This window comes from Halyomorpha halys, unplaced genomic scaffold (assembly GCF_000696795.3).
Source record: "Halyomorpha halys isolate HHAL.00 unplaced genomic scaffold, Hhal_1.1 Scaffold1464.1, whole genome shotgun sequence".
NCBI classification, from domain to species: domain Eukaryota; kingdom Metazoa; phylum Arthropoda; class Insecta; order Hemiptera; family Pentatomidae; genus Halyomorpha; species Halyomorpha halys.
Window position 1 is genome coordinate 246,412 of NW_027111616.1, and position 16,456 is coordinate 262,867.

Sequence of the window (16,456 nt, forward strand, 5' to 3'; positions counted from 1 at the left end):
AAGGAAGGAATTTGGGCTTTACCATCTCGTTGGGAGAAGGTTACCGACTGTAACGGTGGATATTTTGATGAATAAAGGTGATTATTTGAAAATATTTATTTATTTATAATTTCCACCAAAAAAACGACAGGACTTTTTGAATGACCTGGTAGTATTAATTAAAGAGATAAAAAAACGTATATATTCATTCTCGTTTTTAATTCTATTATTATATATCCATTTACTATAGCAGCAATTTCAATTTCTTATATAAATACCCCCTTTAAGGAATTCTGTTGGAACTATCCTTGAAAACAACCTGAAGCCTCTGGGTGTATGTAATTCCTATTTTTAGTATGCTAATAGAAAAATAGAAAAACAATACTAATAGGGACACTGTAATATGGATTACTTTCTGTATATCTCACATCCAGAGTCAAAGGGGCACAGCTCAAAAAAATGTTTTTTTTTGTGAGAATAGACATTAACAAGGGCAGGTTCTATATACAAGCCCTCAGGACTTGTTTCCTCAAACAAATGTTGCTGACAAAACATTTGTCATGTCTACTGGTTTGGATTGATATCTGAGGACTAGTTTATCATTGGAATTACTGGGGTCAAAAATTGAAATTGCTGATAAACATTTTGAGTTGTGTCTCTTACATTCTAGATGCTACATATACAATGAATTGATTTCTTAAGTTAATATTTTTCCTCTTACTCTTTACTAAGTTTTAGTTTTTCCAACTTATTATTAACCTAGTTTTAAGAGTAGACTATTTCTACAAGGTTATAAAGATTTTCATAAGTCCTGAGATATTTTAATGAGATTTTTGATTATGATTGATATTAATTTTGGTAAAACAGGTTCTCCATGTGATAGAGTCCCTTGCAAGAATAATGGAAAGTGTTACGAGGATAATACTGGTGATTACACTTGCATCTGCCCTCAAGGTTTTGCAGGTAATTTATTTATTTATTTTTTTACATCTATTTATTAATTGACACTACAGTACTTACAAGAACCTAGGCATTTCAAATAATCTTCCTTCACTTGCTCCTGTCCTGGGCGAGGATTCCCCATCTTCTAATGCCCATCTTTTTCATAATTTCCTCCACTTTGCCCAGCCACCTCAAGTGTAGTCTTCCTCTACTACATCTTCCACCTGTTCAGTCTTCGATTAAACGCTTGGGCAATGATTCCCTGGACACATGTGCTACGTGACTCAGCTATCTGATTTGGCTTCCTCTTACAATTGAAACCAAATCAAGTTTTTGGTACATGATGTGATTCTGCTTCACCACCTTAGTTATCCAGGTTTCGGATCTGCAAATCAGAGTGAGTCGGATGAGTGTTTTGTAGTGGATGATTTTGTTACATAGGGCCACTAACTTCTCATGTGCTGTTTTAATTTACATTAGCAACAGTCGGCAACTAAAATCCCTTCACTTATTTCTGCATTCATTTTATTATCATTAGTTTTATCCACGAATCCAAATAATTAAATTCTGATACCTTTTCAAACTTAAAGACTTCGAAATCTAAGACATCATCTCGTGTTGGAATCTCCTGGGTCACTATTTGTTTTATTTTTTTTCTCAGTAACATTCAAATCCAGTTACTTCACTGTGGCTTCAAGTTCTAGTATAAATTATGTATACATCCTTCCTGATTTTAAATATATTTTTAACAATCTTTTATCATTTCAATATCCATAAAATTGTTAATAGCTTACTCCTATTTTTGTCATATTGTTTTTATTCATGTAGTTTTACTTTGGAGCCATCCCAGAATCAGTACGGATGTTATTATGAAGCCATTTTCATTATATCTTATAGAAGATATTGTTGGTTTTAATAATTTTATAAAATTTTTTGTTTTCTCTTATTGAGTGATACTGATGGAGGGCTACAACATCAGTGAACATTAAAGCTGCATAATACATTACTGTTTATTTCTTTCCTTACTGTACTCACTACCATCTTCTTCTTGATATAAAATTTATTTCTAATTCTTTTCCGAAGACTATTTAAGATCCCTTTATTGGATTACATCTCTTATCATATTATTTAAACTAAACAGATCTATTTTACTGTGATAGATATACATATATATTTATTTTTATGATTACCTTTTTTTCAGGCAGGAGATGTGAAAGAGAGACTAAAACTCACCTGTGTGATAATAATTTCCCATGTGAGAACAACGGAACATGTCACATTACGGGTGGCGGTAACACATATAAGTGCATTTGTCAACCAGGTATTTTATATCTTTTAATAGTTTTAAAGTCAATATACAAATTACCTCTAATTTAATAGAATTGTATGATTGTATAAAAGAAAAATTATAATTGTCATTGTTATTTAGGTTTTGAAGGAAATGATTGTGAAATTGATGTTGATGAGTGCCTTTCTAGTCCTTGTCAACACGGAGGTACTTGTACAGATGGAATCAATCGGTTTACATGTTCTTGTGGAAGAACTGGGTAATGTTTCTTCTAGTCATATCCTTATTACAATAGTTTGTTAAACTGACCTATTAATAAATTAACATTTTATATATTTTTTTCAACAGGTATACTGGACAAATGTGTGAAATAAATATAAATGAGTGTGAAAATAACCCATGTTTAAATAATGGTATTTGTTTTGATAACTATGGTGGCTATACTTGCCAGTGTGCGCCTGGATTTGGTGGTCAAAATTGTGAATTGGTAACTATTGAATATTTATTATAAGTATAATTTTTTTTTTATAAGTATTAAAATTTTAATATTTGTACCATTGACATTTTATGTATATTTTTATCACTGTTATTTTAAATTAAAAAATCTGGTGCAGTCTATGCACCACACAACTTTCACTTACTACCCTAATTTGAATTGAAATTAATCCTCGCTGGTTTCAGAACAGATATACATTATTATTTTATTATTATATGATTACATTATTCACTGTGCTAATGCTTTCCCATACTAATTTCTCAAATGAGCCTTTTGGTTGGCAGATCGACTAACACCAATCAGCAGTTTTCAGAAAAGTACTTTTGATACTATTTCTCATGGCAAAATTTCAACATTTTTCTTCTGCTAAAGTACAGCAGAAATTCTAAAATAAAACAGTTTACTAAAATGTACATTTTGCATTTATTCATTGCTAAAGTGTTATAGAATCAATATTAAAAATTATTTTATGGATTTAATCATTCTATTAACTGAAAAGCTCATATATAGGTTAAAGGAAATAAAAAAAGTAATTATTTAGTTACTATAGTGACAAGAAAACATTATCAAGTGGCGAAACTGCACATTCATCCACCATTTAGAGCTCATATTAAAATAGATGTTTTATTTATGCGTTTTTTGTATTCTCTATTACATTTTAAGTTAAATATTATTTTTCTTAAATCTTTGGCTATCCAACGATATTTGATGAGCCTATATTCCTATTCCTACTTTCAGAAATGTGTTTACAACCTGAAAAAAATATTTTTCTTCTTATCCCTTTATTTAATTATCTATTTCTTTCATAGTATATATTTATCCATTTTTGACTACTACTAAAAAAGTGAAATTATTAATTATTCCAAACAATCAAAATTAAAGATACTTTAGAGAAAGCCATTTTGGAAATTAAGCATTTAAGTCCTGTGAAACTATTTCAATGAAGATAAGACATATCTGATATTAAAGAACATTTAATTTTAAATTGATATTACCGAGTTTAATCAAAATCATTTGAGCTGTTTTTGAGAGAATTGTCTCTATAAAGTGGCACTTCCGGTCTGTCGATTTTATTGTAAAGTTGCTGTCACACCTCAGGCATATACCCACCCTTAAATTTGTAATATATAATTTCAGTTCATATGACTTTTCATTTTGGAACTAGTCTGTTCACACTTGGTTATTTGGACTTAGAAAACCTTAAAATGTATTTCTGTCGAAAACGTGAATTTAAAATTTTGCTTGATCGTAATATTTCCTCTTAATTATGTAGGTAATTATTTTGCAATTCCGTATGTAGGTTAGTGAAAGTAAAAATTGAATGATTTTTTTTAATTTTTAGAAACTGAGCGAATGTGCTTCCAATCCTTGCAGTATTTACCCTAATGCTGTTTGTATTGAGTCGAGCCTCCCGTATCAGTGTGTTTGCATGACTGGTTTCAAAGGTATGTATTTTATTGATTTTGGTTTACTTTTTAATTATAATAATTCTTTAAATCTGTAATTTTAGTCTGAAAACTTTTTAATAAATCAGTAAATCATTTATTTTCTGTGTAGGCATACCACCTAATTGTACTAGAAACGATATCTGTATGAATGACAATCCTTGCGCAAACGGCAGCACATGCCAAACAACCATCAATGGTTATGGTACTTGTATCTGTCCTCCTGGTTTTACAGGTAATATATACTTATCAATCTTGGTGTTACTCTCTACACAAAGCTTCTATTATTAAGAGTAACTGCATGGAACTATTCATTTGTTCGGAATGGGAAAGAGATGGAATGCAAGCATGTTAATATGAATTAATTTTTTTCTGATTAATATTTTTTATTTTTCATTTAATCTCAGTTTATTATTGATTTATTTTTTACTCCAATTACTAGCCTGACTTAGAATATGAAACTGATCTAATCACATAAAAAATTACATGGTGAATGTCATTGCCTTTTGCGGTTATTGTCTATTATATTTGAGGTAGCATTGTACCATTGATCTTATAAGGTTTCGAATATATTCCTGATAAATATTTTCATTATTCCCTTCTGTATAACTATTGATTCTGGTAAAATTAAATGTTTTTAGTAGTTATAAAAAAATATGCATTTTGTCTCAGCAATTTTTTTATTATTTTAACACTCTAATGTTTTGTCCATTCTGGCCATTTATCAATAAAAAATTATTAAATACAGTCTATTCATTATAAATTAATTTGTAAAAAACATCATGAAAAATTATGTTTCCTACCTTGTTATACTATCACAGCCAAAACCATAGGTTATCAACGATATTGCAGGCCATATTGCCTTTGTTAAATTATTTATCATTATTCATTAACACATTAACTATTTTACACTATTTAGTATCACATTAACTTATATTTAGTATTCACATTAACTAGTTTATAATCTCTGTTTAAATTCTTAAATCTTTAATTTAAACAGAGATTATAAACTAATTAATGTGAATACTAAATATAAGTTAATGTGATACTAAATATATAATATGTAATACTAAATAGTTAATGTGTTAATGACTAATGATAAATAATTTAACAAAGGCAATATGGCCTGCAGTTATGTTGATAGCCAATGGTTTTGGCTGTAATAGTGAAATATGGTAGGAAATATAATTTTTCATGATGTTTTTTAAAATTACTTTATAATGAATAGATATATTGGTAATGGCTAGAATGGCTGAAACATTGGAGTGTTTAAATAATTAAAAAATTATTGAAACAAAATGGATATTTTTTTAATAACTACTAAACAAATTGTCTCAAACAAAAATTTGCATTATATATTAAATGTTTTTATTTTATTCTTAATAATTTATTCAAAATAGAATAATTATAGTTAAAAAAAAAAAAAAGTCTTCTTTACGTAAAGATAATTTATCAATTCAGCAGTAATACATTACTTATATCATTAACTATTTCGTTAGTTCTTCAAGTTTTATTTATTAAATTACTATTAAAATATTTCCATATCTATCAAAATTTAACTATTTTAACTTTGAAATAATAAAATATCTAGCCAACTAATATATTATTTTACAAAAATCTTGCTTCATCTTAGGGAATTAATTGGTCTCTCTATTTATTTATAATGTTCTTATATTATTCAGTTTTTGATTTCCCAACCTTTAACGAGATCAACCTTTGTTTTGCTTGTTGATTGTATGTATGATCGTAGAATATCTAATTTAGGAAGCAACTGTGAAATTAACACCAATGAATGTGTTAACCTCTGTGACAATGGCGGAACACCGATCAGTTCTCCCGACAGCTACTTCTGTATTTGCCAGTCTGGTTTTACTGGTCCACAGTGTTCCGTTCCTGTCTCATGTAGTGCATATCCATGCCTACATTCTAAAGCCTGCTTTGATTTTGTGAGTTAATGGTTTAACTGTTATAATTTTATCTTCCTATTGTTTATTGTTGTATCTCCAGTTCTGTATTATTTTGTCTTGTAATAATTGTATATTTTGCTAGTCATTCTATTTATAATTGTATTTTATGTTATTTTAGAGAGGCTATTCTGTCACTGAGTGTATGAAGCAATTTTTAACTCATTTTTTTAATATTCAATATATATATATATACTTTCAAACAGTGTTGGTTCAAAGAACCCGAAATATTTAAATTATTGATAAGATATTGTATAACAATATTTGATTGTCATTTTCTTCCATAAAATTGGTAATTTAGGAAATAAAAATTACTAAAATAATTCTTTAACAATCTCAGTTTTAATTGCGTAATGTTGTATTTCTAATATTTTGCTGGATTGTTCATCATGCAGATATGAAAATTTTTATTACCGAATACTATAAAAATGAGTTAAATTTGTTTTTTATGTTCAGGAAATTTTGCATTATGTTTATTTTGTATCTATAATATGGTTTGTTTTGTTGTTTAATGTTTAGTACTTGCAAAGTGGATGAAATTGGTTTAATTTTGATGAAAGAGTGAAAGGATTATATCAAAGATATATGTCCTCATTCTTAAGTATTCTGATTTGTTTTTTTTCTTGATGGATTTGATTTTAAAGTTAACCTTAGCTTATTTCATATTGATTATTGTTTACTCTAGAGCTTTTTTAATTTTTTTACTTTTTTTCATTTGCTTATATGTACACACCTTCTTCGTTATAATGTGGAATATATATTTATTTGCCTTCTTTAAGAATTCGTTAATGTTGAACTGATTAATTTGTTTATGATTTCATGGAAGAATGAAGTGTTACCAATAATACATATTAAAAAGTAAACATTATTCATCTTATGTACATTGCAATATTTACTTTAATTAATTTGATAAGTAAATAGTTTGTGTGGGTCTTAAACATTTTATTTAGTTAAAGAGAATTGTCAACCTTACTGAAAATCATAATCATGCAAATATTTATAAATTATGAGGGCATTGACTAGTGTCACAGTCCATGGAGGGTAAATTTCCCAAGACCCCTAATTAGGGTAAATTAAATTAAAAGGGGGTGATTTAGTTAAACCAGAATAAATTATGAGTATTATTGCCTGAATAAAGAAATTCTGGTCATAAGAAATATCCCTGTTGCCAACTTTTTTTTTTTTAGATGCTGTATATAATATGTTATTAGCGCTTAATTGTTTATGATTTTATGAATGCATGATATTATATTATTCCAGTATTAGTTGTATGTTTATTATTGTTGCCTTTGGCTTGCTAAAATTATTTAAAACTCTCCATGTTGTTTGAACATTGTGTATAACAATATAAAAACATATATTTTTAATGACAACTGTTATTTTTGTGAATACATATTAGGTTGGTTGAAGACTGTTATAAGTGACAAAGAAAGTTTATTTCTGAATTAAATATTTTATCTATTATAAATTAAGATTTATAATAACAATCTTATGCAAAATATTATAAACAATCTAGACAATTGTTATTTTTTAAACTAATAATTGTTTTGATGGGTAAAATCATTCCTGAAGTTTTAAATTGGAGAAAGATCGGCCGGGTGGCAGTCAATAAAGGTTTCAAAATAGTAATATTAAAATATTTTGAAACCTTTATTGACCGTCACCCAGACTATCTAACTCTAATCTATTTCATACAGTCAATTATCTTCTTCCAACATGACCTAAGTTTTAAACTTTAGTTTTAATTTATCTGAATTAGGGTCTATTTTGTCTGAAAGAATAACAAATATAATGATATTACCTGTATAAATGGAACTGAATAAGTTGATCTGATCTTTTAGGATACACATCACCAACTTCACCGAACAATTACCTAACCCTAATTATACCAAGTTGAAATTTTGTTTAGTGTGTTATTTAACATTTGTCAAACGTGTTGTTTCAGCAGCTATAAACTTCCAATTCTAGTAATTTATTTACCAGTAACAGTTGTTTTTACATTTATGAACATGAGCACTTTGTGTTGCGGGTGTTGGGGTGAGAGGTTTTTCGCAAATGAAAAACAATTGTCTTCCTCAAAGTGAATTTTTGCTGGTTTGGGTTAAATAAATGGAGGAGCTGAAATGAGTATAACAAATAACAAAATAATGAAGAAAATTAAAGAAAAAAACCCTTCCAAGTGATATATACAATTTAATAAAATTAAAACATTAACAATGAAGCAAAAAGAAAACTAATTAGTTGCTGTTGTTACAAAAAAAATAAAATAGTTAATTATGCAGTAAAAAAAAGAATATTTGGATCTATATGTTCAAACTAAAAAAAAAAAATTTTTTTGCACAAAAAAATAAGTTAATTTTACACTAATTGAGTTGGTTAGATAATAAAAATTAAGGAAGCTTGATGGAAAAAAAAGATAGTCACTCTCTATAGATACAGAGGGAAGGGGGGTCGATATGCGCATGTCGACTATACCTCTATGTATAACATATCTCATCCGAGATGGCCGTCTTGGACGAGCTGGTGTAGAGCGAGAGTCAATAAAAAAACGGAGAGTGGTAAGCCAGAATGACTGTGAGACAAGGCGCCAGGTGGGTCCAAAACTGCTCCCGTATTGAATACAGACTGTTGACTCTAGACTCCCTTATCAGTCTGTTTTCAGGATTTAATTCCATTGCAGCTCGTAATGTTGTTATATGTGCCGAGCCGCAGCGATGTATTTGTATTATACACGCACCATAACAAACTTCCTTATTGTCCATGATTTATGTAAACAAATTTTTTAATATAAATTTAAAAATACAAAATAACTTTTGGTCAAAATAAATAAAAAATTAACTTATTAACAAAAAAATAAAAAACCGCTTGGAAGTGAAATGAAACTAGATCAAGAAAAGAAAATACACTTTTGGGTTTTAAACCCTATAAAAAAAAGAATACACTAGCTTTATAAAAGAAAAAAGAAAATTACTTTATAGTAGTAAAATAAAGAATCTAAAATATTTATTTGATATAGAGTAAGTAAAAAAAAATTTGAGATTGAGTGAACAGAAATAGAAAGCTGATATTTATTCTGAGTGATTGAGCTGATGCCCCTTGGGCATGCATAAGGCGAGGAGGGGACCGGGTGCACATTAGAGGAGTCAATGACTTCTATTATTTTCTCATTAACAGATATTTTTCTCTCAGATGCAAGTACTTTATTTAAATTTTGTTCTGTTAAGTTAATTTATTTTATGATGCATTATTAAATTCTTTGACAATGTTAGTGACAGTTCCAGATTTAAAAAAAACAAAAAAAAAACTAGTTTTTTCTTACATACTACAAAAAACAGGTATTTCAAAAGATATTCAACCGCTTCCCTATCGTATAATTTTATTTTATATTTGTAAACCCAACTGTTGCTGTTATTCAGGAACTGCTATTGGTATTTTCATTCACAACTTTAATTAAACACCAATTTTAAATTTACCATATAATTATTCACTAATACCCAAGTATCTTTTACTTACTCTGGTAACAATGACATATGAAAGTTAATTAAAAATTCATTAAAATAAAAAAAATTATTAATAGTACTTCATTGTCAGTCTAATATGTTTTCACAACTTGGTTTATTAAGATTATTTCAAAATATAATGATTTATAATCTATTACTAATTTTTTTTTGTTATAATATCATTTCCTCGACTTTTTATTCTATAACACTTGATTAATCCACTTCTCACTTGAGCTTGAAACTAACAATGCATGATTTGCACCTGTGGTGTGGTAGCCTGGTGGGTATTTCTGTGCCTGTGAGAAGGGATGGAGGGGCCAGAATTGCGACGAGCTGTCCAGTGACTGCCTTTCGGACGGATGTGCCAACGGCGGCACTTGCACTGTAATCAATAGCACTATCTACTGCTCCTGCCCTTTGTATTTTACAGGTAACCTATTTTATTTTTTGGTGGGAAGTTGATAATTTTTCGAAATCTGGTTTGATAGGAAAGCAAAATAAAGTTATAATATTAACAATAAAATCATATTTATCAGCTCTTCCCACTCAGTAGTTTGAATGATTTGAAATGAATGAGTGAAATACCAATGGATACAAGTAACTATATTGTAAGCAAGAGGTTTTTTTGCTATCTATCAAGGCCTGAACCGAATTTACTCTTCAGTATTGTCAAAAGTGACAATAATTATTGACCATCTTACAATTTAGTCAATACTGAAGCCTAAATTTGGTTCAGGCCTTAGTAGATAGCCAAAAAAAAAAAAAACTCTTACTTGTAATATTGTCACCTTGATTTTTACCCACTCATAAAAAAAAAACAGCACTAACATTTTGTGCATATATCTCATCCTTTGATTAATTTTTTATGATCTATAAAAAAAATGTAAATAATTAGAGTTTTTGTTCAGATAAGTATTTAACAATCAAATTCTACTAATTTATTTTTATCTATTCATAGCATCTAGATAAAAGTGTTAATTTTTGTATTTTTAATAGTTCTCTGTATTGTCATTTTATCAAAATGGATTTATCATTTTTGAATCGGTTATTTTGAAAATATGTGATTTCTATGCACTGGTCATTTAAAAATTTATTTATTAAAGATTGAGATTTTTATTATATATTTTATGTGCATATCAAAAATGTTAAAATTATTGATTTACAACATTGGTTTGTTTTCTTAAAAAATTGTATTGTTCTGTTATTATTTTCTAGTATTATATAGAACATTCATTATATAGAACATTTGGCTTTTCAAGATTGAACTGACTTTGAATGAAGCTGTTTTTTTGGGTAAAAGGATTTTATTAATATTTTTGTGAGGACAGGATGGTTAGGGGTGGGAGGGTACTATAGAGTAATAATAAACAAAACTAAGTGAAAATTATTTTATTTGTGCCATGTGTCAGCCTCAATTTCAGGCCTTGATCAGGACTTAAAACAAAAAATGAGATAACAGCCGTAATATAGTGAAAAAAAGAACAACAAAAAACTAATAATATAACAAGGAATTTAGAAGATAACAAGTAATACTAAAAGAAGATAATATATAATATTGCAAAGTCAAGAATTTATACCAAAAGATAACAAACATTGAAAATATTAAAAATCAAATGGTGCTGTATGGAAATAATGACAAAAAAAATATGCAATATGTTTTATCTTATTTTAGTATCTCTTTTTATCATCTAAATTTCTTGTTATACTGTTTCTTTGTGTTTTTTTTTTTTATTATATTATTCTGTTATCTCATTCTTTGTTTTCAGCTCTAATAAAGGCCTGAAATTTTATACCAAAATGTTGACACAAATAAAATAAGTTTAACTTATTTGTTTTAATTGTTACCCAACTGACCCCAACCATCTTTTCGTCACATTGAATCTTCGATTTATTCATTTTAAGACGTCTCCTACTTGTTGCTTATAAATTTTTTATCTTATCTAAAAAATAAGGTTGACAGTTTTTATATGAAAATTGATATTCCATGTATTAATCATATTGCCAGATATAAATGGATGTAAAAGTTTGTAATATTTTCATTTTATGTTATACTGAATTGTAAATGCTATGAAAAATACGTAGTTGATTAAAAATATTCCTATATAAAATTAATGTATCCCAAATAAATATTGGTTTGATAAGTGCATATGTTAAATGTATTGTAGTTGATTTAAATATAACTAAGCCAACAAATAGGTTTTATAATCTTTTTTTTTCCCTTTACATCAGGGCCCTTTTGTGAAAACAACATTGATGACTGCCTCTCATTACCATGCCAGAATGGAGGGACGTGTTACGATGGTACTTCTGGCTACCACTGCAACTGTACCTCTGATTTCATGGGGCAGAACTGCGAATTACCCTATAATGCGTGTGCGCTCCTCCCATGTCAGAACAACGGTACTTGTATTCCCAAGCCGGATGGAAAGAGCTACTATTGTGAATGTGCCGATACTGGTAAAACTATTTGAATAATGGTAGTAAATAATAAATATTGTCTCTTCCTTATTTTGTTTTTAACCATATATTTATTTTATTTAGGGTTTGAAGGAATCCATTGCGAAAATAACATTAACAATTGCATGAATGAAAATTGTCCGGAAGGTAAAATATGTATTGATGGTATAAACACCTTTAAATGTGTTTGTGCAAATGGACTTTCTGGACCGGACTGTACCACTCCCCTAGAAGTTGATCATTGTACTCCTACATTTTGTAAAAATGGTGGAACGTGTATCGAAGGCGCTAGAAACCTAACTTGTACCTGTCCACCTGGATATAAAGGCAAGGATTTTTCTAACAGCAGTTTATTTAGAAAAGAATAGTACATATTTGTTTAAAATAATCATTAATTCAAAGGTTTATAAAGTTAGGACCTGTTTTAATATAAATAGAAATGTGTGTAGTTCTTTTTTTTATCTTTTTACTTTCCTTTAAGACTAGTGTTAATTCAATATTGAAGTAGACTTCATTATTCCATATTTCAAAACAGTTGAAACGTTTTGTCCTTATTGTAACAATATTACAGCAATATGTTGTTATTTGGGTTCTCTCCAGTGGATAAAGAGAATTGTAAAAGTTAAAAAAGAATATAATATATTTAACCAAAATTTAGCTGAAAAATCAAATATTATAAATCTCAATAATAATAAATTAATTATGAACGATATTTTTCATTATATATGTTAGAGATTTGCATATTGTGTAACAGGGATGCTGAGAATAAAAATGAAATCAATTTTATGATCGCATATTTAAGTTTCGATTTAACCTTTAGGATTTCTGAAATATTAGGGTTCTCTTATCTATTTTGAAAGATACTATAGTTTTTTTCATTTTCATGAACAAATATAGAGGTACGTATATATGTTAGAAATCCAAAAAGTTAAAATTAATTAATTCACTAGCCCACGATTACAAAATTGATTCTATTTTCATTTTCAGCACTTCTATAAACATATGAAGGGACCCAATATGCTTGAAATCGGAAAAGTTAACATAAATTGATTCACAATCACAAAATCGATTTTATTTTTATTTTCAGCACCTCCGAAAACATATATGGACCCCTATTTGTTAGAAATCCATAATGTTAAAATAATTTATACAAAAATTTTATTGGAAGATAAATACTACAATCTATTAAAGTTTTAAAATATACACAGAATGTTTAACTTGGGCTTAATAGTAAAAGAAGAGTACTAATTTATTGTACTGTCACATAGTTATTATATTAAACCAACAAGTTTTCCTTATTGTCTTAAATCTTACTAATGATTTGGTCGAATCTAAAAATTTTATTGCACAAGTTCACATATTTGTTTCTATTCATAATTTATTTGTCTATTATCATTTAAGTTATTAAATTTTCCACATTCACTTTATTGTTATAAAATAATAAGTTGTAAGGCAATGGACTACTAACTCCAATGATCCGGGTTCGAATTCGGCTGGGCAGATAATTGTTATCTGTTACACTGTTGCCGTTGAGTCAGCCCTGTGGGTTCAGGAGCCCTCTGGGCTCCACCCAGCCTGATAAGATGAGGTAAAAATCTGATTCTGACCAATTCACCCCCTTGCACAATCGTTAGTCCAGCAATGGTTCTTCCTTATAAAGTACTGCATCTTTCTCAGTTTCTGGAGTACTCAATTGGCCAACTTTAAGTATTTTTTTATATCAAAAGGTGCTAAAATATACCTATCAGACTTTACTAGGTCAGTCTGATTTTGAGATTTTATGATTATTTAAATATGTTTGGATGGCTTTTTATTGTCATCAAATATAACTAAATGTTAAACTTTATCGGCTATCAATAGAAAGAGAAAAAACTTGTCTTTCCATTTGTGTCAAAACATTTGAATTTGGTCTTAGTATGCAGAAGTAATAAAAGATTTGAGTTGATCTAAAAAAATTTGCAAATAAATTCACTTTCTCCGGCAAGTGAATTTTTTTTTACTTTTTGTTTTTATTGAATATTTCTATATAAGTTATTCCCTAGAAAAAATACCTCAACATTGTTGTTCAGGTGTTATAAAAATATAATTATGTAGGTAAATAACAACTCTTGTGATTGCTTCTTTTTGGAGCCCTGTATTATTTATTATTATTGCACTTATGAAATAATTTTTTTTTTAGAAATATAATGTTTAAAAAAAATGCATGGGTCATCTTCCTTTGGGACTTGTTAAAAGAGTATAATGTAATAATTTTTATATTTTCCTTGCAGGTTTATATTGTGAAACCGATATAAATGAATGTGAGATTCCTCAGATATGCAACAATGGAATTTGCGTCAATAGTGAAGGTAGTTTATTATAGTATATATAAAGCTTTTATTCTTGTATCAATTTTGTTTGTTGACAATTGCGGATTCTATTTTTGTTGTGATTTTAGGTTCCTACCAATGCTTTTGCACCCCTGGTTTTTCTGGAGATCATTGTGAGGTGGATTTTGATGAGTGCTTATCTCACCCTTGTTTTAACGGTGCATCTTGTATCAATAAAATCAATGGATTCAGTTGTAATTGTACCCCAGGCTTCACCGGTGAGTTTTGAACCTTAGAACTGGACAAATTGGATAGATTTCTTTGGTTAGGTTGGATAGTTCTGTTTGGGGTTTGTTAAAGAACATAAAAGTGGTTATTGAAATGTTTTAAATTTAGGAAATAATTTAATAAAAAAAAATATTGGGACAAAGGCAATTAGCCGGCATTAATGAATTTAAGGAAAGAAAAGGAATACAGACAGAATAAGGAATCCTTGAGAATGACATGAGAGGTCGAAACGTCGGATGTTAAAAAGAATAAAGTTGAGAGAAAAGAGATCAAAATTGTTTAAAAAGAAATGTAAATTTTAATTTATTTAAAGAATACAATGTCCACTTGGAAGATTTTTGTTTTTCCTCAGAATTTTAAACTTACAGGTCAGGTGGTTTTAATTATAGAATAGACAGGGTTTGCAAATGTTTCCCAGATTTCATCTAAAAAAAATATGCCCTATGTTAAGTTTATTCATTTTATTTTCATATAATGAATTATTTACTCACTAATGAATGACTAAATTATTACTTTTAGGCAAAGACTGCAGCATAAACATTAATGAATGTGAATCAAATCCTTGTAAAAGTGGAGCTCGGTGTGTGGATGAAGTTGCTACTTTTACCTGTATTTGTCCAGAAGGGCTCACTGGCAGGTTGTGTGAGAATAACATTGACGACTGTGAGGTAAATATAATCTCAATGGCATTGACATTGGTATAAATTATGAACTCTTTGGTTTTGTTGGGAATAAGGTTGATCAAATACAATCTATTTAGAAAATGTTATATTTTCTAAATAAATAATTCATTATTACTTCCTTTAAGTAAAGTTTATTTAATTGTAAATATTTTTATTATTAATGATGCCAATCTTATTTGAATAATACATGAAATTTTTCCGTTTCGATGTAATCAGATTGCTTTATGATAATGTGAGGTAATTTCTTATTCAAACAGCTGTTTAAACATTTATGATGTCTTTGGGAGAGCTATATGATGGAGTATTTTTCAATTATATTCTTACTAGTTGTGATAAAATAATAATTTTTCTATAATTCAATAAATTGAAATGGGTTATTTGAATGTTCTTTTTGACAAACGGTGCCTGTGACAGTAAGATATAATGTTAGCATATTTGTATCTAATTTTATTTCAACTATTTGGCATTGCTGATTTTAATCACAACACGTCAAAATGTGTTGTAAGTTAATAAAAAGTGTTATACAGAATCATAATTTTGTATTTTTGTGTTGAGATTTAGTAGTTTAAAGTATCCTTAATCGTGAATTGATATTATGAGAAAAAAAATATTTAAAGAAGAAATACACTATTTTAAATTAGTTTAAAATCAAATCAAAATTATTATAATTACAGCTGTTATTTTAGTCGGCTAAGTTTGTAATTAAAAAACTTTTTTTATGGATTAGGAAATTAAGTCTTCTCTTTGACCTTAGTCCTAGATGGGTTTTTAGTAAAGTCGACTAGCATGAAAATCGTAACTAAGTTCCACAATGCTCCAAGGAAGTAAATGTATTTTTGGTTTCGTTGTGATGTGGAAGACACCAGACTACTACTCAAAGCTTAAGGAATCATCCATAGTCGGTTAAATTGATAACTTAAGGATCAAAGTTTATAATTATGAGAGATAGTTGACCGTGGATGATAAATGAGGAGAAGATGGTTGGGGGGGCGGTCAACGAAACAAAAATAAGTATGACTAACTTATTTTAATGTGCCGACGTTTCGGCTAGAGTTTCTAGCCTTCTTCAGGGCTAAAAACAAAACAAGATAACAACCATAAGATA

General features: G+C 28.5%; 1 protein-coding gene across 1 annotated transcript in view; it reads left to right on the forward strand.

Moving 5' to 3' along the window:
• Positions 1-16,456, forward strand: part of crb (crumbs) — a 246,075-nt gene that overhangs the window by 197,276 nt on the left and 32,343 nt on the right. The window contains exons 6-16 of the mRNA XM_067049706.1: positions 847-942; positions 2,123-2,242; positions 2,351-2,468; positions 2,558-2,696; positions 4,048-4,150; positions 4,263-4,385; positions 11,844-12,071; positions 12,156-12,398; positions 14,342-14,419; positions 14,509-14,658; positions 15,188-15,336. Of these exons, the coding sequence (XP_066905807.1) occupies positions 847-942; positions 2,123-2,242; positions 2,351-2,468; positions 2,558-2,696; positions 4,048-4,150; positions 4,263-4,385; positions 11,844-12,071; positions 12,156-12,398; positions 14,342-14,419; positions 14,509-14,658; positions 15,188-15,336 (1,547 nt within the window). The remainder of the gene's footprint in view (positions 1-846; positions 943-2,122; positions 2,243-2,350; positions 2,469-2,557; positions 2,697-4,047; positions 4,151-4,262; positions 4,386-11,843; positions 12,072-12,155; positions 12,399-14,341; positions 14,420-14,508; positions 14,659-15,187; positions 15,337-16,456) is intronic.